The sequence below is a fragment of the Fomitopsis serialis genome, assembly GCF_022376445.1.
Source record: "Fomitopsis serialis strain Sig1Antser10 chromosome Unknown B0H18scaffold_9, whole genome shotgun sequence".
NCBI lineage: Eukaryota > Fungi > Basidiomycota > Agaricomycetes > Polyporales > Fomitopsidaceae > Fomitopsis > Fomitopsis serialis.
In genome coordinates, this window is record NW_025954969.1 from 119,508 (window position 1) to 141,547 (window position 22,040).

General features: G+C 57.3%; 12 protein-coding genes across 12 annotated transcripts; 8 read left to right on the plus strand and 4 right to left on the minus strand.

Annotated features, from left to right (window-relative positions):
• The first annotated feature begins 152 nt into the window (after positions 1-152).
• B0H18DRAFT_984494 (pre-mRNA-splicing factor ISY1) lies at positions 153-2,026 on the plus strand. The gene is made up of 7 exons (XM_048044676.1): positions 153-317; positions 373-565; positions 621-792; positions 852-1,042; positions 1,099-1,177; positions 1,228-1,946; positions 1,997-2,026. Exons 1-6 carry the CDS (start codon positions 315-317, stop codon positions 1,526-1,528), a joined length of 939 nt encoding a protein of 312 aa, XP_047897527.1. The 5' UTR covers positions 153-314; the 3' UTR covers positions 1,529-1,946; positions 1,997-2,026.
• Positions 2,027-2,407: 381 nt separating this feature from the next.
• B0H18DRAFT_1083136 (ubiquitin-conjugating enzyme E2) lies at positions 2,408-3,113 on the plus strand (the record flags this gene model as incomplete). Its single annotated transcript, XM_048031627.1, has 4 exons — positions 2,408-2,431; positions 2,562-2,657; positions 2,738-3,048; positions 3,101-3,113. The coding sequence occupies 4 exons, from the start codon at positions 2,408-2,410 to the stop codon at positions 3,111-3,113; spliced, it is 444 nt and encodes a 147-aa protein (XP_047897528.1).
• A 516-nt stretch (positions 3,114-3,629) lies between these two features.
• B0H18DRAFT_1083137 (dihydrolipoamide succinyltransferase) lies at positions 3,630-6,269 on the plus strand (the record flags this gene model as incomplete). The annotated part of the gene is made up of 8 exons (XM_048031628.1): positions 3,630-3,706; positions 3,766-3,824; positions 3,881-4,005; positions 4,875-5,657; positions 5,713-5,765; positions 5,814-5,884; positions 5,990-6,115; positions 6,220-6,269. 8 exons carry the CDS (start codon positions 3,630-3,632, stop codon positions 6,267-6,269), a joined length of 1,344 nt encoding a protein of 447 aa, XP_047897529.1.
• A 560-nt stretch (positions 6,270-6,829) lies between these two features.
• Positions 6,830-7,487, plus strand: B0H18DRAFT_670991 (uncharacterized protein). The gene is made up of 2 exons (XM_048039077.1): positions 6,830-7,363; positions 7,433-7,487. Exon 1 carries the CDS (start codon positions 6,997-6,999, stop codon positions 7,321-7,323), a length of 327 nt encoding a protein of 108 aa, XP_047897530.1. The 5' UTR covers positions 6,830-6,996; the 3' UTR covers positions 7,324-7,363; positions 7,433-7,487.
• B0H18DRAFT_984511 (uncharacterized protein) lies at positions 7,421-8,560 on the minus strand. Its single transcript, XM_048044677.1, has one exon. The coding sequence runs from the start codon at positions 8,509-8,511 to the stop codon at positions 7,849-7,851; it is 663 nt and encodes a 220-aa protein (XP_047897531.1). The 5' UTR covers positions 8,512-8,560; the 3' UTR covers positions 7,421-7,848.
• Positions 8,561-9,313: 753 nt separating this feature from the next.
• Positions 9,314-10,454, minus strand: B0H18DRAFT_984515 (uncharacterized protein). Its single transcript, XM_048044678.1, has one exon. The coding sequence runs from the start codon at positions 10,323-10,325 to the stop codon at positions 9,654-9,656; it is 672 nt and encodes a 223-aa protein (XP_047897532.1). The 5' UTR covers positions 10,326-10,454; the 3' UTR covers positions 9,314-9,653.
• Positions 10,455-10,551: 97 nt separating this feature from the next.
• Positions 10,552-11,965, plus strand: B0H18DRAFT_1083138 (uncharacterized protein; the record flags this gene model as incomplete). The annotated part of the gene is made up of 2 exons (XM_048031629.1): positions 10,552-10,952; positions 11,020-11,965. The coding sequence occupies 2 exons, from the start codon at positions 10,552-10,554 to the stop codon at positions 11,963-11,965; spliced, it is 1,347 nt and encodes a 448-aa protein (XP_047897533.1).
• Positions 11,966-12,653: 688 nt separating this feature from the next.
• On the plus strand, positions 12,654-14,140 carry B0H18DRAFT_671004 (uncharacterized protein). Its single transcript, XM_048039078.1, has one exon. It carries the CDS (start codon positions 12,868-12,870, stop codon positions 13,906-13,908), a length of 1,041 nt encoding a protein of 346 aa, XP_047897534.1. The 5' UTR covers positions 12,654-12,867; the 3' UTR covers positions 13,909-14,140.
• A 359-nt stretch (positions 14,141-14,499) lies between these two features.
• Positions 14,500-16,090, minus strand: B0H18DRAFT_984519 (uncharacterized protein). Its single transcript, XM_048044679.1, has 5 exons — positions 15,785-16,090; positions 15,271-15,733; positions 15,072-15,183; positions 14,927-15,020; positions 14,500-14,876 (listed from the first exon to the last, which is right to left on the minus strand). Exons 1-5 carry the CDS (start codon positions 15,926-15,928, stop codon positions 14,619-14,621), a joined length of 1,071 nt encoding a protein of 356 aa, XP_047897535.1. The 5' UTR covers positions 15,929-16,090; the 3' UTR covers positions 14,500-14,618.
• A 635-nt stretch (positions 16,091-16,725) lies between these two features.
• B0H18DRAFT_671060 (uncharacterized protein) lies at positions 16,726-18,206 on the plus strand. Its single transcript, XM_048039079.1, has 5 exons — positions 16,726-17,360; positions 17,415-17,491; positions 17,542-17,703; positions 17,755-17,968; positions 18,022-18,206. The coding sequence occupies exons 1-5, from the start codon at positions 17,108-17,110 to the stop codon at positions 18,060-18,062; spliced, it is 747 nt and encodes a 248-aa protein (XP_047897536.1). The 5' UTR covers positions 16,726-17,107; the 3' UTR covers positions 18,063-18,206.
• A 471-nt stretch (positions 18,207-18,677) lies between these two features.
• B0H18DRAFT_1115550 (DNA-directed RNA polymerase III, subunit Rpc31) lies at positions 18,678-19,563 on the minus strand (the record flags this gene model as incomplete). Its single annotated transcript, XM_048033281.1, has 6 exons — positions 18,678-18,694; positions 18,751-18,937; positions 19,009-19,073; positions 19,137-19,284; positions 19,326-19,454; positions 19,504-19,563. The coding sequence occupies 6 exons, from the start codon at positions 19,561-19,563 to the stop codon at positions 18,678-18,680; spliced, it is 606 nt and encodes a 201-aa protein (XP_047897537.1).
• Positions 19,564-19,802: 239 nt separating this feature from the next.
• B0H18DRAFT_984537 (uncharacterized protein) lies at positions 19,803-21,778 on the plus strand. Its single transcript, XM_048044680.1, has 6 exons — positions 19,803-19,929; positions 19,988-20,197; positions 20,252-20,405; positions 21,244-21,355; positions 21,407-21,500; positions 21,560-21,778. The coding sequence occupies exons 1-6, from the start codon at positions 19,909-19,911 to the stop codon at positions 21,590-21,592; spliced, it is 624 nt and encodes a 207-aa protein (XP_047897538.1). The 5' UTR covers positions 19,803-19,908; the 3' UTR covers positions 21,593-21,778.
• The last annotated feature ends 262 nt before the right edge of the window (positions 21,779-22,040 follow it).

A 22,040-nucleotide genomic window follows, 5' to 3' on the forward strand; every position in this document is an offset into this window, starting at 1 on the left:
GCACATGAGACGCAGCGCGATGTATAATGTAGCACCCAGCAGATGTATTGTCCAGTCACAGAGCAATACCACGGTAGGTTAACAGGTAGCACAGACCGTGATTCGGATGGCACTCACGTGATTAGCTGCTCTACCCAACACTCAAGCGTCAAGCCGCTGCTCAGTCTCGCTGCCGACTCTCATTGTCAGTTATACAACGGATTCAATTCGACCGCCTTAAAACCTCTGTGGTCACAAAAGTCTTCCTTGTAGTCTCTACTCGACCGTTCCTTTGCATCTGAAACAAAAGCTCTATCTGAGGTCCCTCCGCAAATATGGTAAGGTCGTATTCTTCGGAAAGCCGGGACATGCTGACGCGCCTCCACACCACAGGCACGTAATGAAGAGAAGGCGCAGTCCATGCTGTATCGGTTTCGCGAGGCCCAAGCCGCAGAGCTGGGTCTCGGGACGCGGGCGGACCGACGACCGCGAATGGCGAGCGCGTGCAAGAGTCTGCGGGAGTGCGAGCGGTGGCGAGGAGAGATTCTGCGGGAAATTAGTCGCAAGGTGTCAAAAATCCAGGATGGTGAGTATCGTTGTGTATGCTGCCTTTAGAGAGGTTAATCAGAGTTGGCATGCAGCTGGTCTGACGGACTACGAGGTCCGCGACCTGAATGACGAGATCAACAAGTTGATGAGGGAGAAGCGGCATTGGGAGAACCAGATTGTCGCGCTTGGTGGTGCGAATTACAGGCGAAATGTGGCCATGGTGGATGACGATGGGAAGGAGGTGCCCGGGACAAAGGGATACAAGTGCGTCTCAATGTGGTTCCCACATTGAGACGTCGCTAAAGGACACGCTTTCTCTTCAGGTACTTCGGACGGGCGAAGGAACTCCCCGGAGTGAAGGAGCTCTTCACGAGCAAAAAGAAGGAAGAGGATGAAGAGAACCAGGCACAAAGCTACTACAAGAAGTTCACGAATCAGGGGCCGTCATACTTCGGTGACCTGGATGAGCAGGATGGCAATCTGCTAGAGTATGAGATGCACGCGGAGGAGGAGGGTGAGCTGTCTCTATTCCCCTGGCATAGCGCAGCGGTTGACTCTCCTGTCCTGCAGAATGGGAAGATGCATATCAACATCTACGAACAGTACTAGGGCTATCAGCAGACGAGCCGATACCCAAAATCCCGCGTTCGTCCAACAAGGTCGCGACAATAGCCATCTCAGATGACTCAGCAACACCAGCACCACACCATCCGACACTAAACGAAAAGCTCCAGACGAGGATGTCGAGATGGCTGCGAACGGCGACGCGGACGAGCCCGCAAAGAGGGCACGGACAGATGGTCAAGCACAAGAGGGAGCAGATGCTTCAGCGGTCGATCCGCGAGAGGCCGCGGCCGCGTTTGCGCGTGCTACAGCAGCGTTCATCCCCTTCCTCTCACAGGAGGAGCTGCTTCCGCCGAAGATGCCCACAAGGGAGGAAATGGAGACGTTCCTTCTTGGCCTCCGGAAAAAGGCCCTGGTAGAGGAGTATTTCGGCTAACTATCGGTGCTTTGGTGCGATCGTGTACGATAGGGTGTGTTCGTTCCCCTTTCAATACTCCGTCCGATAGGAGATTTCCTGTAAGCGGGTCGTGCGAGCTGTACGATGAGGGCAAGGGGCATGCCTAAGGCTCGACTGTCCGAGGATCATAGACTCGCAGCTATATTCGACTTCCCGACACAGCAAATGAGCATCACCACATCCTGTGTTTCATCGTCCTGTTCTCGATCGCGTGACTGAGGGTTTGCAATGCATGCTAAGAGGTCCGGCGCAGAGATAACCAGGATAAGGAGACTTTCGACTTTGAGCACGATTCAAGCGGATGGTTCGACGTTGTCAATCATACGCCCGAGTTGCGTTGCTCTTGTGGTGATCACCAGGGAGACAAGCTCTTGTCGAGGATGACAATAAGATCGCGCCTGAGACGAGGTTACTTATAAAATTAAGAACAATAAGTTAAAAAGCAACCTTATCAAGCTTGTAAGCTCTATAAGCCGTTGGTAAGGAGAGTCAGTACAAAAGGGCCTTGTATGGTCGCGCTTACAAAATATTCCGTTTATCAGACGGGGGCTGTTCGAGTAAGCAGACCAAACAGAGCCATAACAGCCAAACAAGCCGCAATCGCTCCGGTACGCATCCTTACCTCCATCCACCATCTCGCAGTCACCCTTTACATTGTGAGTTCTCTTCATCCTCATCGTCGTCGAGAGTGTCCGCTAACGGTCTTGCAATCGCTTTCCTACGTGGTATTGTTGTCTTTGCCGTCGTCCGTCGCGTCGCCGGACGTCTCTCGTCATCGCACCCCATCTCGCACGATCTGGCCGATCTTGCTCTCTTCCACAGTTTTACGACCCCCTCTCACCCTAGAGACTGTCTATAATGGCCCTCAAGCGCATTAACAAGGTGGGTATTGGTCGTGTGGCCCCAGGCGTATCCGATGAAATGCGCGTCAACGCAGCCTGGTGGCGCGCAGTGGATGTGCCTCGGGCGGTGTTCGAGACACACGATGACTGATGTATCGCGTCCATTCTAGGAATTGATTGACCTCGGGCGTGACCCACCCTCGTCGTGCAGTGCTGGCCCGACTGGCGACAACATGTTCCAATGGCAAGCAACTATCATGGGCCCTGTGAGTGCCTCCCTGCATACATCGCTCCATGCGTGTCTGCGGTGCTATCGGATCGATGCTGACCATCCATGAAACATCAGGGCGATTCGCCGTACGCGGGCGGCGTGTTCTTCCTCTCCATCACCTTCCCTACCGACTACCCCTTCAAGCCGCCCAAGGTCAGCTTCACGACGAAGATCTACCACCCGAACATCAACGCGAACGGCTCGATCTGTCTGGATATCCTCAGGGACCAGTGGAGTCCAGCGTTGACCATTTCGAAAGTGCTCCTTTCGATTTGCTCGATGCTCACGGACCCCAACCCGGATGACCCGCTCGTGCCTGACATCGCACATCTGTACAAGACGGATCGGGCGCGCTACGAGGCCACCGCTCGGGAGTGGACACGGAAGTGAGTGGTGTGCGAGCTTACCGTGTGATCATGTTCTGATGGGTGCTTGCAGGTATGCCATGTAACAGCGTCGGGTCTTTCAGAGCCAGGGATATTGATGACGAGCATGTGTGGTTGTACGATGCCTTGACTGTTTAGCTCTGTGTATAATCAACAAGTCCGATGCATGACTGAATCACGACGACATCTGGGTCTCTATTTACTGTCTTGTGTGCAATCTTGTGAATACTTGCATCCGTTGGAATCAATGCTGGAGTGTAAGTAAGGCTCGGTTGATCCTATCCGAGTCGAAATGCCGGTTCGAGAGCTCGGCGACCGGTTACCCGGGATCAGCGATACATATGCATCTACTGATGCTTTTGTTTCTGGTCGTGCTTACCGACTGTTACTCGCCTCTACTGTGCATTGTATGCCGACTTCATAGTGTTGGTAACCAATCGCAAGGCGACCATTTTCGCCGTCGGGTTTACTCGGTGCTCCCACGTGAAACCGTCACCTACATCATCGCCGTTGGCTCTGGTAGCGTCTCACTCTCCTTTCTCATCGACCTCCTTCTCTTCTCCAAAGCGTCTCTCTAGAAGATGCTGTCAAGACAGATTATTGCTCTCGCTCGCGGGCGGGCTCTCCGCGCCGATGCAGCGGCCGTTTCCAGAGGATGGTGCGTATGTCCGTTGCGCGCGCGCGGTGCTCGTGGTGACAAGTGTACCTATTCCGCAGGAAAGTCGCGACGGCGTACTCAAGACGCGCGCAGTTCCACTCGACGAAACTCGTTGAAGGTGAGCGGGTCACGGTGTTGTGCGACGCGTCGATCGTGCTCATACATCGCCTGCAGCCGAGACGGTCAAGGTGCCCCAGATGGCCGAGTCCATCTCGGAGGGCACCCTCAAGACGTGGTTGAAGCAGGTGGGGGACAGCGTAGCGCAGGACGAGGAGGTTGCGACCATTGAGACTGACAAGGTATGTTGTCGTACTCCGTCCTGCGTCCTGCTTTGTGCTGCGGTCTGTCCGTCTGCCCTCGTTGGCGACGCGGGTGTACGTCTCTTACGATGCCGGTGACGCCATGGCGTGGAGGTGTGCGAGGGTCACTACGATCCAGCTTTGATCCCCCACGGGGTGTATGCGAGTCCAACATGATCTGCAAAGAGCATGGTCACTGCTACTCTACACCCTTCCAAGGCTCTCGTGCTCTCCAGACGGGAATCGATGGAAGTGCTTCCTGGTGGAGTGGTCTCTCGCGGCTTACCTGTGCATGTCCGACGGTCACCGGGGAACTGGTATATGGTTGCGGACGGCGAGAACGGGAGCTATGAGGTGTGCAGAAGGTGCTCGGTTAGCTTACCTCACGGGGGCCAAGCACACTGCATTAATCTCGGCTGCCGGCGCCCGTTCTCTCTTTCGGGAGTTCGGTGCGTTGCACGCTGTTCGTGGTACAGCGTATGTTGACCTCCGGTTATACGCGGAGAAGCCTCAGTCGCATCTGGACACATTGGTCGTCTGGAGAGTTACAGCGATCGAGGCCGGCTGGGACCGCCTATGCCTTAGGCAAATTCCCAGATAACGTACCCTTGAGGGCTAAGGGACATGCGCACGTTGGCCTCTCAGTCTGGCTCAGCGAGCTCGTACAACGCACGAAGCCAATGACTGCTCCAAAGAGGTTACTGTTGGCACGCAGTCGGACCCTGCATCCGATACGACCTGCAAATGCCAGGTAGCGTCGCATTGAGATCCGATGTCCAGCTTTAATGAAAACAACTGGCTGTCTCGGATACGCATTGTTTGCGAATGACACATGCCCGTCTGATCTAACCTGATCTATTTGCTCGCAGATCGACGTGTCCGTGAACGCACCCACAGCGGGTACCATCACGGAACACCTTGCAAACGAGGAGGACACGGTGGCTGTTGGCCAGGATCTGTTCAAGATCGAACCCGGTGAGGGTGGTGCGGCGCCGCAGGGTAAGAAGCCGGAGGAGCCGGAGGCTGCTCCGCCGAAAGAGAAGGAGGACAAGGCGGAGCCCAAGGACCAGCAGGTCGAGAAGAGCCTGCCAGAGCCGCCAGAACCGGCGCCGTCCGACGTGCGTGCGAAGGACACAGCTGGCGTGCAGGAGGGCCATGAGAAGAAGGACGTGAAGGAGACGTCGAAACCCGCGCCGCCGGCGAAGGGCAAGGGGGAGAAGGAGAAGCCCGCGCCAGCACCGCGGGTCGCGGGGGCACGGACGGAGACGCGGGTGAAGATGAGCCGGATGCGGCAGCGCATTGCGGAGCGGCTGAAGGAGTCGCAGAACGCGGCGGCGTCGCTGACGACGTTCAACGAGATCGACATGCACAGCCTGATGGAGATGCGGAAGAAGTACAAGGACGAGGTGATGAAGACGCACGACGTGAAGCTTGGGTTCATGAGCGCGTTCGCGCGCGCGTCGTGCCTCGCGCTGAAGGAGATCCCGAACGCGAACGCGGCCATCGAGGGCGACGAGATCGTGTACCGCGACTACGTTGACCTCAGCGTCGCGGTCGCGACCCCCAAGGGCCTCGTCACGCCCGTCGTGCGGAATGCGGAGAACATGAACTTCGTCGAGATCGAGAAGGAGATTGCTTCGTTGGGCAAGAAGGTGCGTAGTCTGCGTATGTTCGATGTATGAGTGGCGACTGAGGATGGTTGTGCAGGCCCGCGACGGCAAGCTCACGCTCGAGGACATGTCGGGCGGCACCTTCACTATGTAAGACACTTACTCATCCATCTGGTTGCTTACTGACCCCCGGCTCAGCTCTAATGGCGGAGTCTTCGGCTCCCTCTATGGTACACCCATCATCAACTTGCCGCAAGCTGCTGTGCTTGGTAAGTCGCCGTTCCCGCATCCTCGCCTTGGCGATCGCGGGGGGGCAAGCCGCCCCGGATCGACTGGTCTGAGTTGATTGGATGTGGCTGACCGGATGCACGCAGGCATGCACACGATCAAGGAGCGCCCGGTCGTGGTCGACGGCCAGATTGTGATCCGCCCGATCATGGTCGTCGCGTTGACGTACGACCACCGGCTGCTCGACGGGCGGGAAGCGGTCACCTTCCTCGGTGCGTGTCTACCGACCACCCTTCCGGTGCCTAACTGACTTCGCGTGTTTCTGCGCTTCGCTTGTTTGCTTGTTCTCCAACCACTGTGTTCTGGCATGGTACAGTCAAGGTGCGGGACTATCTCGAGGATCCCCGCAAGATGCTCCTCGCCTAGAGCCCGGGACTCCAGCGCACACCGCTCTAGGCCGTGTGTGTCTCATCCGAGACTCACGCACGCACGGCCGGTGTGGTGTACGACGCTCTGTTTCTCGCTCTGGCCGTGAGACGGGAACGCCTCCTACGGACCTATCCTATTCTGCGCATCCGATGTTCACAAGCGTGCTGTAATGTTCCCAACGCCTGCGACTTCGCTATACAATACTTTATTACCTTTGGCTCTGTCGCTCGCTGGAGCGCGGGGGCTATGGTCCAGGTGAGTGCGATGGCGATGGCGATTGCGGGATCCGGGGACCACGAGTGCTGCGACTTATTGAGGCCTGACTGCGAGGGTAAGGCTGCAAACCTACCGCAAGTAGGCGTCCTGTGGCCGTGCGCCGGGTGCAGATAAGCTACAGCCTACGGTGCGAGGCGAGCGCTATCGCGAGGTGCGTGTCCTTGTCTGCGTTGGGATGGTCACGATCCGGGCGCGGGGACGTGCCTATCAGTCGATGACGATGAGGGTCCCTCGCGGGGCGGAAGGTTTTCATTTCGCAGGGTGAAACCGTCGGAACGAGATTCCAGGTCCGAGATTCGTGGGCGATCGCCGTCTTGCTTGAACCCCTGGTGAGACTCGCAGCGGTGTGGTGTGGGCGGGCCTTGAGGCTAGCGGACGACCTGCCGCAGTCGCGAACTCCTCTTCGGCAGTATCACAGTGATAGTGGTGGACTCGGATTCGGGGGGCGATGATCCCAGTCTGCCAGAGGCACGCCTTGTCATCCTGTCATTGCGTTACCGTAATGCGATGCCCGCGTCCACCTGCGCGGTGGATCTTCCCGGCACAGCGGTGGGAACTCGGACGGTCCGGGCAATTGAGTTCGGGGCCTGCCAGAAACTCTGATGGACCTGCGGTATGGGGAGTGGTCGGCCGGGGATGGCAGCTGCTGGCCTCTGGTAGATTCGTGATGGTTCCCCGAGTGGAGTGGGAGGGCCTATGGGAGGAGTTGCGGTGGATTGGCTCCGCGTCGGGATGTGGTGAAGATGAGATAGGGCGGAGCGGGTTGAGTATGTAGCTGCTCCTGGGGAGTGGTGGCCTGTAGCTTGCATGTAGCTGTGAGTGTCGTTTTCTGCGATGCGAATCTTGCGCGGAGCTTTGTGCAGCTCGGGACTGAAGCAGATCAGGCTAAAGCCGGCGCTTCGGGATTGAATTCATCTCGAATTGTGCTTTGCGATGGGCTGCGAAGTTGGCAAGCGTTGCAGGAGTGCTATTTATCCACTTAAGCCTTTCACTTTGTACGCCATTCAAGGCGAGCGGGCACACTCTGTTGCGGGAACTTTGAGGACCCCGGGCAAGGCGCTTATAGGTCCGATCCGAAAACCCCGGATTTTGGGCCCTTATGTCCGCACGATTTTGACCCCTGTTATGTCCGCATCAGGATAGGACCTACCTGTAGGGGTGCTTTATGGCCGCATGACGGATCGGACCTCTCAAAAATGCGGTAAAATCGGAGAAAATGCCCAAAAAATCGCTGCATGCCCTACACATTGCGTCGGAGTAGACTACCAAGGAAAACGCCCACATTTGTCCCCCTTTATCGTCAAAACGGTTGCATGAGTAGCACATACGCATAAGCGCCGAGTACCATATCTCGAGCGCCCAACATTCGTAAGTACGAATGTACTCTAGGTGGCACGTCACAAGAGTAGTCGCTAATTGACACGGATGGTGAGAGACAATCAAGCGGGCAAGCCAGTCGGTTGCGAGATGATAGCGAACATGGGAGGTCAGGAGTACTGATATGGTCCTTCATGACTTGGTTGGTACTCGAGGTCGACGAAGAACCTGGCGCATCTTTAGAATGAGGTCGACTGTGAGATTGTTTGTAGCTGGTCACTGCCAGTGGCCCTAAGGCTCGTGACCGATGGCTTGCTTGACCGCGGCGATGGCAGTCGCATATTTGAAGCTCGCGAACAATGGCGTGTAGCCGACCGAGACGAATGCGAATGCGAGAAAACGCTCTCGGTAGAGTACGAGAAATGCGCCCCTGCGAGTCAAACACTTGGCCAGTATGCCTGGGTAGCCAACATCCTACGGGCCAGTTGCTCTGGCTGAACCTGGCCCAAGCGGTACCACTACGACCACATCGCGTCTCAATGAGACGTGCAGCGTCGGATGCCCTTTCCCAGCTACTGAAGCACTCACCAGTGGTGTTCTGGTGTTCTGTCACGATCGCCTTGCTCACGTTCTCACGTCCGCGCATATCGCGCTGTGTTTGTTGTCTCCGCCGGCTTGTCCATGCCGCCGTAGCCAAGCATGTCAGGCACAATGATTGAGTGGCCCCCGCCTTGAAGAACGCGTACGTGTCTCCGGACGAGTGGTAGCCTTCGAAGAACGAGATGCTTTAGTCTCCTGTATCTTGGTCAGCCAAACCAGGTCGAACGCACCCTACTAGCAATCTTCATGTGTCCGTGTCGAGCCATCGGCGCGTGATCTGCGAGAGAGGCTAATGAGACGCGTTGTGCGCGTAAATCCTACACTGCGGTGCATGAATTCAGCGTGAATACAGCTATGTATAGTATTCTGTAAACAGGAGGCGAGACTCACATTGTAGTACAATACAAGCTTGGCCAGTCTACCAAGTCCCACATGACGGACGCATTCAGAGAATCTGCAATTCCGGGGTCCCAATCATAACAAGCAGCTGCATGCGATCATCGTAGCGAATCAGTAAGTTATCTTCCAGGCCCGAGCAGATACCATCACCCGCGATGCCATCCACAGAAGTTAGTAGCATTGCTTAGCTGAGAGATCCACGACGTGAAGTATGCTACGTACCAATCTCGCGATACTGGCTTCGCCGTCAAAGGCGACCACGAGGTCAATTTATGGCCGCATACGGATAGGACATGCGAACGTGACAGCATCTATGGCCGCATATGGATCGGACATGGCGCGAGCTCTGGCAGGTCTATGGCCGCACCAGGATCGGACATGAGCGCCCTATTTGGGCTGGTTATGGCCGCACCAGGATCGGACGTATAAGCGCCTTGCCCGGGGTCCTGAACTTTGACTTGTTCCACCAAAGAAGCGTGAGCGCTACCGCACCTGTACGCGGGAGGACAATAGACATAGACGTCGACGGGATCTTCGACGCCCCAACTCGGACAATGCGCTGCGCCTCACGCCGACAGCGACCACCCAGTGATTCATCCATCCGATCCTCGTACAGGCTGTGTCGGTCATCGTTCCACGCGATAAGGTGGGCGACATGGAGGCCAAGTGCTCAGGCGAAGGCGCTGTTGGGAACACATGATGATGCGAGTCTGAGTTCCGCCGCTGGCGTGACCTCTGCGCAGTGCTAACCTTCTGCCAGTTTGTTGAACGAGATATCTATCTTGCGCGCTACGCTCGCCGTCCTAAAGAGCACAAGTGTGCTGAAGTGCGCAAGACTCGGGGGAGAGGAAGTGACGTCGGGAAGCGCGCGGCGGACACCATGGCATGGTATGAGCGCGCACGCGCGCAGAGCCGACGAGCACCGACGAGAAGTTTTCGCGACAGCAAGAACAATGGAGAGCACAGAAGGCCATTGTCCAACTCGGGGTGACATTGACACTGACAAGCGAGAACAAAGAAGTCGCGTACTCGCAGCAACGGACGGAGCAACTGGCGCAGAGTCCGACCACAGAATCCACGCAAGGACGAGCGTAGAACGGGACTGTCAGTGCGTGCGACAGGCTCACGGAGGCTGTGAGGTGGAAGGTGGTCTCGAGCGCGATAACGGGAGCTGGAGTAGTTTGGAGGAGACATGCTGGACAAGGACCGAGAAGGAGGAGAAGCCGCGCGGAGGATGGCGTGGAAGAGATCAAGGGTAGGAGCATGCCCATTGCAAGCGCATCTTCCGCGTCTGCTGCCCGCTACACACTGGCCTCGTGGCTCGCGGAGTGGCCGCAGGAGGCAAGGGAGGATCGCGCGAGCGGGCCTGCCTCCTCTGCCTGGGGCCCGCCTCGAGCCCGCTGACCGGCACAGGCTCGACAGGGGCGAGACTGCTAGGCGCCCACGGCAGGTGGCTACCATCCGCCACCGGCACGCCCCGGCTGTCAATTTGCGGCGGTGCCCGATATGGGCACGCTTGCGGAGACGCGGGATGGGTTTGAACTCCGACCGAACGCCGGATTGATTACAAGAGCAGGTGACGGCGCCGGGTCGCCCCATACCCCCTGCCTCGTTTTTCATCGCCAGCCATTCCGTCCCCGTCGTCGCGCACGTCGCCCTCCTCCCCGTCCCCCTCCTCCTCGCCGCCATGCTCGCCGTCCACAAGCCGCTACCAGCCCACTTCGCCCCGCCGCTCTTCCGTCCGACCCACAGCCGCCACCCGACCGCGCCCGTCGTCATCAAGCCTACGCACACGCCGGGCCTCTTGTCGCTCTCCAAGCCCACGCAGCCGGCCGCGCGCCCGCAGTCAACTCACCAGCGAGATCGCCAGGCCAGGTCGTCGCCCAGAGGCAAGAAGACACCGCCTGCGCAACAGGCGCCGGTGCACACGTCCGCTGTCGAGGACAGCAAGCCGTTGGGCTCACCCGCAAAGGCGGATGGCGCAGCGCCAGACAAGGCCAAAGTGCAGTCTGGTCCGGCCGCTGCGGCTGACAAGTCCACTAGGGGCCGTCAGCCCAGCAAACCCGCCAAAGATAAGGCACAGCGAAGGTATGTGCAGCTCATCCTCCACGTCCCCTCCGTATCCAGTCGTAGTAATGTCTCGCGGTCACACCAGGAGCGTATCATCTTGTTCCCGTCTCCCTGCGCGACGACCCGCACACCAACCTTCCCCTCCCCCCGCCGACAGGATACCCTCGCAGGCAGAGGCTCCCGTTCAACGCCCGACCAAGTCCCACCCTATTCTAAGCACTTCGGTATCGGAGCTCAACGATCCTTTTGCCATTATTGAGTCTTCTACCGGGGCAGCCCCGAAGGAGCCAGCAAAGGCTGGCTCGAAGGGCCCTGCTTTCCATCCGCTTCCACCGCTTGCCCAGCCGTCTGGCAAGCTCGCTCGCCGCCGTCAGCTCAACTCCCGAGCCTCGCCTTCGCCGATCACTGCCAAGACCCACCAGCAGCGCAAGGACCGCGTTGCCGCCCTCGTCGGCTCCGTTCCTGAGGACCTCTCTCAGCTCGCGATCCACGACGATGTCTCCGCGACGCCCGTCCGACGGAGCAAAGTCCATCGTGCTGCAGCCGAAAACAGACCTATCTTCCCCGTCTGTGACGACTCGAGCGAGGCTGACGACAGTGACGACACTCCGCCGACAACGCCCCTCCGAGAATCTGCCAGCGTGCCTATCAAGAAGCATCTGCGTCACTGGCCCGCCACGGGGAGCGCCAACAGTGCCCCGCGTACGGCTCCTCTGGCGTCGACGTTCGTCTTCCCGTTTATCCCGAGTCCGAGTCCTTCCCCGACGCCCGCTCAACGCCGCCGTAACCACCGCCGCGTTCCTAGCGAGGGCGTTTTCCACATGTCTATGGATGACGATTCGTCGTCGTCGTCCTCGGAGTTCCCTTCGACGAACAAGGCGTTGCACCCCCGATCGAGGCGTCCCGCTTCGCAGTCTCGCGAGTCAGTCGCAGGCGAAACGTCCACTTCTGCTCCCCAAGTGGGCTTTTTCGCGGGCTCAGCATTCCAGAACTCGCCCAGTCCTGAGGACCTGCCGCCGCCATCGTTTTGATTGTATTTGTACATCGTTTAGAATTCATCAAGTGTAGAGGTGAGTACTTCTGCTTATTTATCCGGCACCTACTCATCGTGTTTTTTCTCAGTCCAAGTTCATCGGGTCCATAGAAGCTCTTATATTTCTAATCGCTGATCTTCAAGTCTAATACCCAATACTCCGAAGCCCTTCGTCGACAACATAATGTGTCCTATACTTTCCCCACCATCACCACTGCCGCCATCTACCCTCATCCACCCCGACGTCTCCGATTCTTCCGGGCTTCGGAGCTGTATCGCTCACCATCAGCATATCATTATCAACTCGACGCATCGCATCATCGTTATTGGGTTCAGCGGTCTCTGGGTCCTCGGTCCATTTGGGCTTCTTCACACTTGCATGACATTCACTGGCGCAAACATCGGTCACACCCTCGGTCAACGGTTACTCGCTCAGGACGCTTCGCTTCGATCTATCTCCGCTTCACACTAGATACCCCGCCTCTCGCTGGGTCCGTCGTCGGCAAGGCATTCATACCCCTCGCCGCGACACTGGGACTCGTTGGCACTCTGCATGCACGCATGCTGGGCTGCGAGCGAGACTCGTCTTCACCTTCAAGTGTAAATATCATCCATCTCGCCTCGTCTCCCGGCTTCTCTCGCACACCCCATTGTACCACCCGGCTCACATGTGCATGCTCTCGCATTCCTGCATCCTCGCATCGCATTCCCCTGCTCACGCCGGCCTGCCGCTCGCTCGTGCGGGCCTACGTTGTACCACCAAGATATCGATAGACAGCAAGTAGTATAACTTACGCAAGAAAACCCAAGAAAATGAAGACTCGCAAAATCCTCGCTCGGTCGCCAAAGGGCGGCTGCCGCGAAGCCTAACTTATACGACTCTGGCGTCGGTGGCTACCGATGCCGGGGGCTATTATCTGTCGTCGTCGAATTTTTCGTCGTCTTGGCTGGCTCCCCGGGTGCGCACGCAGGCGCTCTACCACGTCGTGTGTCTTGGATTTTGGGACTTTGCTCGCATCATCGTATCTGGTCTCCCCCTGTCGTGTCGATCACCTCCCCCTACTCCATTTCTATCATACCGTGTCCCCGCTGCCGTTTCTGCTTTTGTTGGCCGGGGACGTATTACGCTCGCCGAGGTACTTCGTTTGCCCCCCTTCCTTCGCTCCGCTCCCCCCTCCCCTTCCTCCACACGCCTCTACCCTCGGCGAGCTGCTCAGGTGTATCAATAACCACAATGTCGATTACCTCGTCGTCTCCTCTTCGGTTCTACAGTTGTACCCTATTTACTCCGTCCGGCAGCGTTGTGAGGTAGCTCGCGGCGCCGCCGGCGGGGGCCCGTATTGTTACGATAGACCTTGTCTACTATTTACGCCTCTTCCTTCCGAGTTTATTTTTTCTTCCTCGAGACCCGTTCTCCCCTTCCGCTATCTGTGCATGACTTATTGTGGGCGTCTTGCCGGTGTACGCTGTTGGACTGCTGTGAGTGTCATTCCGAGCCCAGAGTCCGTGAGTGCTGTAACTGACCTGCGCTTCCTCACCAGCCCCGTCTATATTATACAACATATCGCGCATACCCAACACTACTCCCCAATACTGTCCACCCGCCGGGCCCTCGTCACTGGCGCTCCCTCGCGAGCGTCAGGCTGTACATACAAGATATCTGGCGACACCCGGTGGTCTTGGGTCTCACACCACACTCCAACAACACTACCACGCTCCTTAAATCCAATGGAATCCTCTTGTTGTCCTAGTTCGCCGAATACGTATATATACAACAACGACTTAGACCTGTGTCTCGATCGCCGTGGATCGCCCCTCCCGACGTGGAGGGTGCGATGTGTCCCTCAGCTACGTGTTTCCGGTTCTGGTTCCCGTGTCTCCTATTCCCTTCCCAGTGTCCGTATTCCTACCCGACTCCTTCGCCTCGTGGTCGACATTTGACCCTCGCTCTGCATCGCGCCTCCGCACGGCGCAGCGGTACACCGGCACTCACCCACTTGTATCAGTACGGCCGTCGTCATCTGTACCGCTAGCCGCATCCATACCCGCACTCGTATCCACTCTCCGCTGTATCTGGCTCTCGCTCTCGCATCGCTGCATCTCACCCCCTCACGCATGCCTTTTACGCCATGTCACGATTATGCGGAGTGCGTTGGGTCGGTCGGCGGAGCAGGCGGCGGTGTCGCGACGGGAGTCGACGTCGATCGGTGGAGGGGCAGGCGTCGTCGTCTCGGTCTTGTCCCGATTTCTCTATGATATGGCGAAGCAGGTGCGGCTGCGGTAGGCCGTCGCACGGACGTGGTTCGTGTTTCGCGTTTTTCTTTTACGTATGTCAAGAACTCGATGATACTTGTATGCCGTGTACGAACTGTTACTCCTAGTGATGTATGAGGAGTGGTCGAATGAAGATTTCTTTTTCTCTATGCATCTGATTTGTGTGATGTCTGCATTGCAGCGAGTTCCTCGCTGCTGTCGAGTTTGCGAGACACGGCGCTCAAAGCGTTGTTGACGGGTCAAAGGAGAGGCTGAATCGACGAGGACTGGATACATTCAGACACGGGCTATGCTACATCCATACACATACAAAACGAAGAACCGAAAGACAGTGAGGTAGTAATGCTATAATCGTCAAACAAACCCATCCACCCCGCCTACGGGAACGTGAGGATGTACTCCTTCATCTCCGCGGCCCAGCTACACCTCGCCAGGTTCTCCACGCTGGTCCCGCTCCCGTCGTCGCCGCACATCTGGCCGAGGATCTCACCTGCCTGCGCGAGGACTGCCTGCAGCTGCTCCTTGATCGTCTCCTCCGAGTCCGCACCTGAGGTACGCGCGAGGACGGGGATGAAGATGTGGTCGTCCGGGGCGAAGTCCGAGGCGGGGGCGGTAGCGGTCTCCGAGACGGTGCACTTGAAGTGGTGGTGGTGGTGTGGAGGCCTTGGGGGCGCGCGGGATCAACTTGCCAGCGCGATTGGCTGAACTCGGAGAGCGGGTCGAAGTCGCCTGGGCTGAGGTCGTCCATGATGCCGGTGCGCGCGAAGACAGTCTTGGTGCTAGTGGTCTCATGTTGATGGGACACGCGGGAGGAGCTGGCTAGATCCTACCGGGTTAACTCAGAGAGCTGGCTGAGGTCCCCTGAGCTGAGGTCGTCCAAGAGTTCAGCCCGAGCGAAGACGGGGACGAAGATGTGGTCGTCAGGAGCGGCTTCGGCGCGGCCTCAGGGCAGAGCTAGCACTAGCACAGCAGGGAACCAGAGCGGCAGGACCAGAGCTAGAGCCGGGAGACACAGGTGCGGTCCTGTACCCATAACCTTCGGAGTCGCCGAGACCTTCGCGCCAGTCTTCGCCTTCGCTTTGGTGTTCGTCTTGCTCGGCATGCGGGGCGAGATCCTCCCGAGGCGCATCTTGAGCTTGTGGTCGTTCGCCGCGTCCAGCACGTTCTGCTCCACCTGCTTGTAGGCGTCGCCGCCGGGATCCGCGGCGGCCTCGATCCTCGCGCGGGTCTCGTTGTACGCGAGGTAGCGGAGCGTCGGGAAGAAGTGCACCATGGAGCCGGGCGTGCCACAGACGACGGGGCAGTCGGGGTTGGGGCACCCGGGCGGGTCGGCGCCGTGCTGCGCGCACTTGCCATGGAAGAAGCTCGGGAAGATCGCCGTCTCCATGCCGGTGTAGGCGGCGGCATCGTAGGCGGAGAGGAGCGGGGCGAGGTAGGAGGCTGCGGTGGGGATGTCGGGATGCGAGGGGAGGAGCGAGGCGACGTGCCCGGCCTGTAGGGGTCAGTTGGCGTGCTCGCGGGAAGGAGAAGGGGGAGGACGTACGAGGGTGCGCATGACGGCGTCGACGGGGGTGGTGTAGTTGCCGACGTAGGCGTTGGTGATCTTGACGATGCATTCGCCCTCGCAGGCAGAGACAGTGACCGGCACCGACAGCGCGAGCAGCGCGATAACTGACTTGCGGCGCATCTTGTGTCCCCAGTCTACTCCGAAAGATTGAGTTGCTGTGCTGCCAGAGACCACGTCTTGAATCGTCTTGAGTTGTCTTGCCAGAGACAGTCTGCGAGATGGGAGTTACGGTCAACGTTGAACGGGTTCAACCGAGCGCGTCGCGCGTTGCGAGTGCCGCCGCCGCACAAACAAGCGGTAAACAACACGTCCCTTCAGAAATCACATCTCACGTGTAATGTGAAGAGACATTGGCGGCAGGCCGCCGTACGACCAAACGCTACTTACTTAGATGATACGATGTATACCGCCTCGTCGTAACATATATCCTTCACGTACGTCAGTACAAGCACGACCAGGAATATCAACTCAAACCCGGAGTCACTCTAGGCTTTATCCTTTGCTATCGCGCGAGATATAGAAGGCTACAACTATATGTAAAGGTAGCCAGCCTCCGACGAGTCCAGGCTCCGAAGCTGCAATAGGTCACAAAGACTCGTCTCAAGCTCTTGATGAGGTTTCGGTGCATGAGACAATAGACCAGTGCAAGGTGGCATTCACCCCAGCTTTTGACGCCCCCGTCATTCAACATCCTTTCACTGTCAAGTTTATGACCTGCAGGCTGCTATCATCATCGCCACTCGCTCGAGCCTTCCTTCAACAAGGACCACTCGAGATATAATGTCAAAGGCAAACACTACACAAGGTGATCGATCCCCTTACTCTCTCGTTACCCGATGTGCTGATATATATGCTATGTGGCAGATGCGAACTCTAAGGCCATTCACCGCCATACGAACTTCAACCTAGCTGCGGATAACCGGCGATACAAGTACTTCGTCTGTCCGCGCCATAGCCCTATCGTCCGTCCCAGGCGCCCTCTGCTTCTTCCTCCTGAGCTTTTGCTCGACATCTTCGTGGGGCTTGCCTCTGACTACCTATATTTCCTCTTCTCTTTCGAGAAACAAGATGATGACGAGATAGAGAAGTGTTTGGCCACTAATCCATTTGTTGTTTTTCTGCAAGTGTCCCATCAGTTCAGAGAGGTTGCATTCAAAGTGCTGGAGGATGTGTTCGGAATTCACAGGGACCCTGATGGGAGGTACGTACCCATATTCCTTCGATTTGAACACTTAAGGCTGCGTTGACGGTTTCCCTTGTAGCCTACCGAAGGATGCATGGTCATGCCTTCGATATGCGATGATGTGCGCACACCTGCAGCACGCCACACCGGAAGCCGTCGATGAGCACGCCAAGCAGGGAAGCAGCTACGAATTATCTCCCATACTGAAGAAATACGTGTACATCGCAACACTGGCTGGCACTGCTCCCGACCGCGGGCAGCTCGAGGGAGCGCTGAGAAAGACAATGAATGATATGCAGTGGCACGGATTCTTGGAGCTCAAACTAAGCGCAATTCTTCGGGCTCCTTTGTGTACTCTTGCTTATGGAGGTCAGTAACCCGTGTATGTGAGAGATCGGCTGTAAATTCTGATTGTCATGCCAGCGTTGTGGTCCCTCAAGTTTCGCTGTTCGATGTTTCCTCTTCATCGGCCTTTGTTGCGGCGGATCCCGGCGAATTACGTGCGTGTCTCAGTTAGACACGCAGACTTGATAGACTAATGTCTCTTTAGGTCGGGAAAGACACTCTATTACGCAGCTGCTATAGCGTATTCTATATGATATCTGATGTACAGATCACGGATCCCGAGACAACACTCCCACTCGAAGGGCAACAGAAACTCGTGCCTATCAAGATACCCATCCCACAGAGCGTCAATGCCGATCTCATCAACGTACGCACTCTTTCTACGTGGCACCGAGACATGCTAATCTACCTCCCGAAGCGATACCGATTCCTCTCGTCTCTTTGGCACTTCCAGAGTTGCCCAGTTATGGCCGCCGACGAGGGCCTGATGCAGATGTCACAGTCAGTTGTGGACTACTGCCTTGCCGTCGTGATGCCAAAGCGACCGCTGACAAGCAAGACGTCGCGGCGACGGCGCGCATCCTTGTCAGCATTGCACGACATGCGCCTCGAAGCCAAGCCGCGTTTTCCTCGTAAGCTCCCAGTCGTTGGGATGGTGTTCGTTCTCTGATCAGCCGCTGAACAGTCAAGCCACCGTGTCATTGCGAGCGTCGTTTATTCGTATGAGCAAGTAGTCATTGGAATAAAGCATGCGAGTATGTAACACCACTGAGCACTACGTAGTAGTAGTTGGGCCGATGTTTGTTCTGTTGTCCTGCACGACTTGTTTGACGCACGTTTGGTTCTCCGCTTCGATCCATGGTTCGTAAGTTAGTTGACAATACCTTGTACCTGCTCTCTGGAGCTCAGGGGAGCCGTAAGGTGCGTTTTTGGCAGCCGCAGCGCCAGTTTTCTCGGACGGGCGAAACCATTTGCAGGCGTACAGACAGCATATTCAAGTTCCCGCCGTCCGTTTGAGCTCAAGATCTTCACGGGTGTGCTCAAGACGTATAAACTGGGTCTAGCAAGTTTAAACCCGAAAGAATGGGTGGAGGACAGTACTGCAAATGTGTTTGCGTTACTGGGTCAGCCACAATACACAGCCAGCGAAATACAGCCAACTGTCTTGCCCTGCGGGTGGGTAGCACAAGCGCGGGCAGGCGAGGCATCAGACCACAGAACTGTATCAGAACATCCATGCCGTGAGGCCATGGCCACCATGCATTCTGTGATATCGTACAACACCATCAGTTCCACGCATGTCTAGAGCACAGCCTGCTATTCGTATTGAAGGTACAAGGTTTAGTCGTAGTCGTATCCTGGGACGAGACTTCCGTCAGGGCCCGGAACATGGAGAAGACAAACAGATACGTACCGCCTCCGCCTCCGCCTCCACCTAAGCCTTCGTCAACGCCTCCTCCGTCGCCGAGGCCGTCAGCTTCATCGCCTTCGCCATTGTCGAAGTAGTTGTCGGCGTAGTCGTTGTCGTACTCTTCGTCGACATCATAGTCTTCTTCCGCCGCCTGCGAACCGATCTCGGAGCGCTCCTCGTCTTCCTTTTCCTGTGGTCCCAACGTGCCATAGCGTAAGCGATGAGATAGCAGCTGATAGATATGAATGGAGGATGACGAACCGCGTCTTCGGCGTCCTCGCCCAATGCGTCGAGGTTGATCTTCTTCCTTGGACCCTTCCTTTCAGCTGCCCGGAGCATGTCAGCTCGTTCTGCCAGCATGACGCGATGAGACGAGCGGGGATACTCACTGATTTTACGCTTCTTGGGATTGAAGTAGCCCTCGAATATCTCTTGCGGGAAGAATGGCTGGTGCAGGTCTTGCCTGCGTAGTGTAGGCTGTTTTGCGGCTGACGGTCGATACTTGTCAGAATACCGAGGTAATTCTACACTTCGGCTCTATCAGTTACATTGTAAGCTGGGGTTCGAGGGCGACTCACCTGTGTTTTGGTGGGCTCTACGACATAGTAGGCAGACTGGCGCAGGCGGGTGGCAAAGCCGATCTGCAGCTCGGCGATGCGCCTTTCGTCCTCGCTGTACTCTGACAGCACCGGCAGAGGATCATATGTCTACAATAGACGTCAGGAATTTAGACGAAAATTCGTTTGGGCCACGCACCGGATACAAAGCGGTCTCCTCTCTAGACAAAGACTGTATATCCGCAAAAGTCAAGCCCATCGGGGGCAGGTTACTCTGGCCAAACCCGCCGCGACCGCCCCCTCGTCCCCCACCGCGGCCACCTCTTCCGCCTCTCGACATAGCAGAAATACAATGCGCGAAGCCAGAAGGGCGAACAATGGGAGAGCCCAGGACAAAGCAGGCTGTTTCCGTAAGTATAAGGTTGCGGATGGGTCGCGCACCGCCATTTGGGCTCCGCCACAATTTGCCAAAAAGGCGAGCGCGCGTCGCGCCGCCCCTTGCCACCCGCCACCACCTTCTCCTCACCCAGCCACTTCAATCCCCTCAACGCCCCCGCCCCTATTCACCACTCGATCCCAGTCTTGCCCAGCAAACGTTAAGACAATGGACAAAAGTCTCGACGAGGTCAGTCGCTGTCCTCGACAACGCCACATCCGCGACTGACGATGCTGCGCTGTCACAGATCATCTCGACCCGCCCGAAGGGCATCCGCCGCTCTGCCCCCCGTCGTGGCGGAGCCAAGATTGCAGTTCTGGGCAGCCCGACAGCCCCTGCTGCGCGTGCGCGCGCCGCCGCAAGTGGCGCGAAGGCTGGCCCCCCTACGTCCCAGCAGCCCGCAGACAAAATCATCGTCTCGAACCTCCCCACGGACGTCAACGAGACGCAAGTCAAGGTTGGTCTCGCTGTTCGCTAGCGACGAAGCAGTGAAGCTGACATGATCATACAGGAACTCTTCCACACGACGGTGGGCCCGCTGCGGACCGTGACGTTGCACTACGACGCGCAGGGCCGCTCGAAGGGCGTCGCTGCGGTGCACTTCCAGAAGCTTGGCGACGGCACGAAGGCGTTCCAGCAGTACAACAATCGCTTGATTGACGGAAGTCAGTATTCGGTGCTTTACCCTCTCCTTTCGTTCCTCCCCCTCTCCCCATAGCTTGGCTCTCTGCTCCCTCCTATTGTCGGCGTTTACCATTCTGGTGCGGCGGTCTTCAAAGTTCGAAGTGCTGAGGTCGTCGTCCCCGGTGGTGTCACCGGTCCCGTTGGTCGCAATGCCTGCTCGTCGCCATAGACAAGTCCTGATGGCGCGCAAAGCTCGTCAGTCCACAGTCGAGCCATCCGGCTCGACTGCTCCCGCATGCTGTGTTGAGTCACTCGGTACCAGCAAGTCCTACATGTGGTGATGGTGGTGGGGTCTGATCAGCCCTGCTACTTAACCGGTGTCTGGGCCTGCCTGAACTGCCACTCTGTCATACCGGGACCGCGGTGTGAGCCCTCCAGAGTACGCACAGCAAGAAGCAGCAGCACGGAGGGGTCGACCATTCGTCAGCTTCGATGGTGGGGATGCCGGTTGGGTCACTGTCCAGACAGGTCGATGTTGGGTCGTGTCTTTGGCATGGACCTGGTGGTCGGTGCGACCACCGGACCCTGGCGAGAAGCGCATGGGCAGTCGTGGCCGGACTTGGATAGACAGCAAGTATGGCGGCCAATGGTGACGGCGCGGAGAGAGGAGACGACCGGATGTTGCGACGACTGAAGTACCTCAATGTTCGGAGCTTGTGCCTGATGCCTCCAGTACCGCTTCAATTTTGCTTGCTTGCTCTGCATCTGCTGAACAGCCAACTGATGAAACCTCTGCTTTGTCTTTGCCGCCCTCCCCTTCCCCAATACGAATCCGACATTCGTCGTCATCACCCACTCGACATCCTTCCGACACAATAGAACGACCCATGAAGATCGAGATCGTCGTCGACCCGTCGCGACCTGCTCCCCCGGCGTCCCTCGCTGCTCGCGTTGCTCCGGCTCCCGCTGCGGCACAAACCGACGGCGCTAGGTTTGTCAATTATCTTGGCAGGCGGCGACAAGGTTGCTGATTGTCTTCAAGGGGCGGACGTCCCAGGCGCGCTCGCGGTACACCACGCCGCACCAAGAACGAGAGGCCGAACAAGAGTGTGGCGGATCTCGACGCGGAGATGGAGGTGCGTCGACTCGTTGTCCTTGGTATCACACAATGGTCTGATTCGCATGTATTACGTAGGATTACACCGCCAGCAACGGCCCGGCTGCTTAGATCGTCTGCTCGCAGTACTCCTGCTGATGTGCCGTGTCCCGACTCTTCGCGGACTTTTTGTGTTCAATGTACTATGATACGCCAGCTCTCCCCGGTCTGAATGGTTGTAAATACGTCCTCCTGACTCGCGCACCGCTCGTCCTTATTGTCCTGTCCAATATACCTCTGCATCGTTGTGCACGCAAACAACAGTGTGAAAGCCAATCCAGGAGCTGAGCGCTGATCGTCGGGGTGTTCGAATTCGACGATGTCAGTGAATCTTTCGATGATCTCGCCGCAGGTTCTGCGTCTCTTTCAAGTCTTATGCGCCACTGTCTGTAAGTATAGGGCTTCCATGAAGGTAGTGGGATACCGTTTCGCGGGCGGTCCCGCATTGTGGACAATATGAAGGGGAGTCGGACTAGTTGTGGATCTTACGGTGTACATGTCGCTGCAGCGGGACATGTTC

Bases quoted from the DNA above. Each gene is read 5' to 3' on its own strand.
- B0H18DRAFT_984494 (XM_048044676.1), top strand. The intron at 1,043-1,098 runs GTGAGCTGTCTC...CCTGTCCTGCAG, and splicing joins GATGCACGCGGAGGAGGAGG to AATGGGAAGATGCATATCAA. The intron at 1,178-1,227 runs GTCCAACAAGGT...CAGCAACACCAG, and splicing joins ATACCCAAAATCCCGCGTTC to CACCACACCATCCGACACTA.
- B0H18DRAFT_670991 (XM_048039077.1), top strand. From the start codon at position 6,997: ATGATCCCAGTCTGCCAGAGGCACGCCTTGTCATCCTGTCATTGCGTT.
- B0H18DRAFT_984511 (XM_048044677.1), bottom strand. From the start codon at position 8,511: ATGCGCGGACGTGAGAACGTGAGCAAGGCGATCGTGACAGAACACCAG.
- B0H18DRAFT_984515 (XM_048044678.1), bottom strand. From the start codon at position 10,325: ATGGTAGCCACCTGCCGTGGGCGCCTAGCAGTCTCGCCCCTGTCGAGC.
- B0H18DRAFT_671004 (XM_048039078.1), top strand. From the start codon at position 12,868: ATGCCGGGGGCTATTATCTGTCGTCGTCGAATTTTTCGTCGTCTTGGC.
- B0H18DRAFT_984519 (XM_048044679.1), bottom strand. From the start codon at position 15,928: ATGCGCCGCAAGTCAGTTATCGCGCTGCTCGCGCTGTCGGTGCCGGTC. The intron at 15,734-15,784 runs GTACGTCCTCCC...TGACCCCTACAG, and splicing joins ACGCCGTCATGCGCACCCTC to GCCGGGCACGTCGCCTCGCT. The intron at 14,877-14,926 runs GTTGATCCCGCG...CACCACTTCAAG, and splicing joins TCAGCCAATCGCGCTGGCAA to TGCACCGTCTCGGAGACCGC.
- B0H18DRAFT_671060 (XM_048039079.1), top strand. From the start codon at position 17,108: ATGATGTGCGCACACCTGCAGCACGCCACACCGGAAGCCGTCGATGAG. The intron at 17,361-17,414 runs GTCAGTAACCCG...TTGTCATGCCAG, and splicing joins GTGTACTCTTGCTTATGGAG to CGTTGTGGTCCCTCAAGTTT. The intron at 17,492-17,541 runs GTGCGTGTCTCA...ATGTCTCTTTAG, and splicing joins GGCGGATCCCGGCGAATTAC to GTCGGGAAAGACACTCTATT.
- B0H18DRAFT_984537 (XM_048044680.1), top strand. From the start codon at position 19,909: ATGGACAAAAGTCTCGACGAG. The intron at 20,198-20,251 runs GTTGGTCTCGCT...ATGATCATACAG, and splicing joins TCAACGAGACGCAAGTCAAG to GAACTCTTCCACACGACGGT. The intron at 20,406-21,243 runs GTCAGTATTCGG...CCGACACAATAG, and splicing joins CAATCGCTTGATTGACGGAA to AACGACCCATGAAGATCGAG.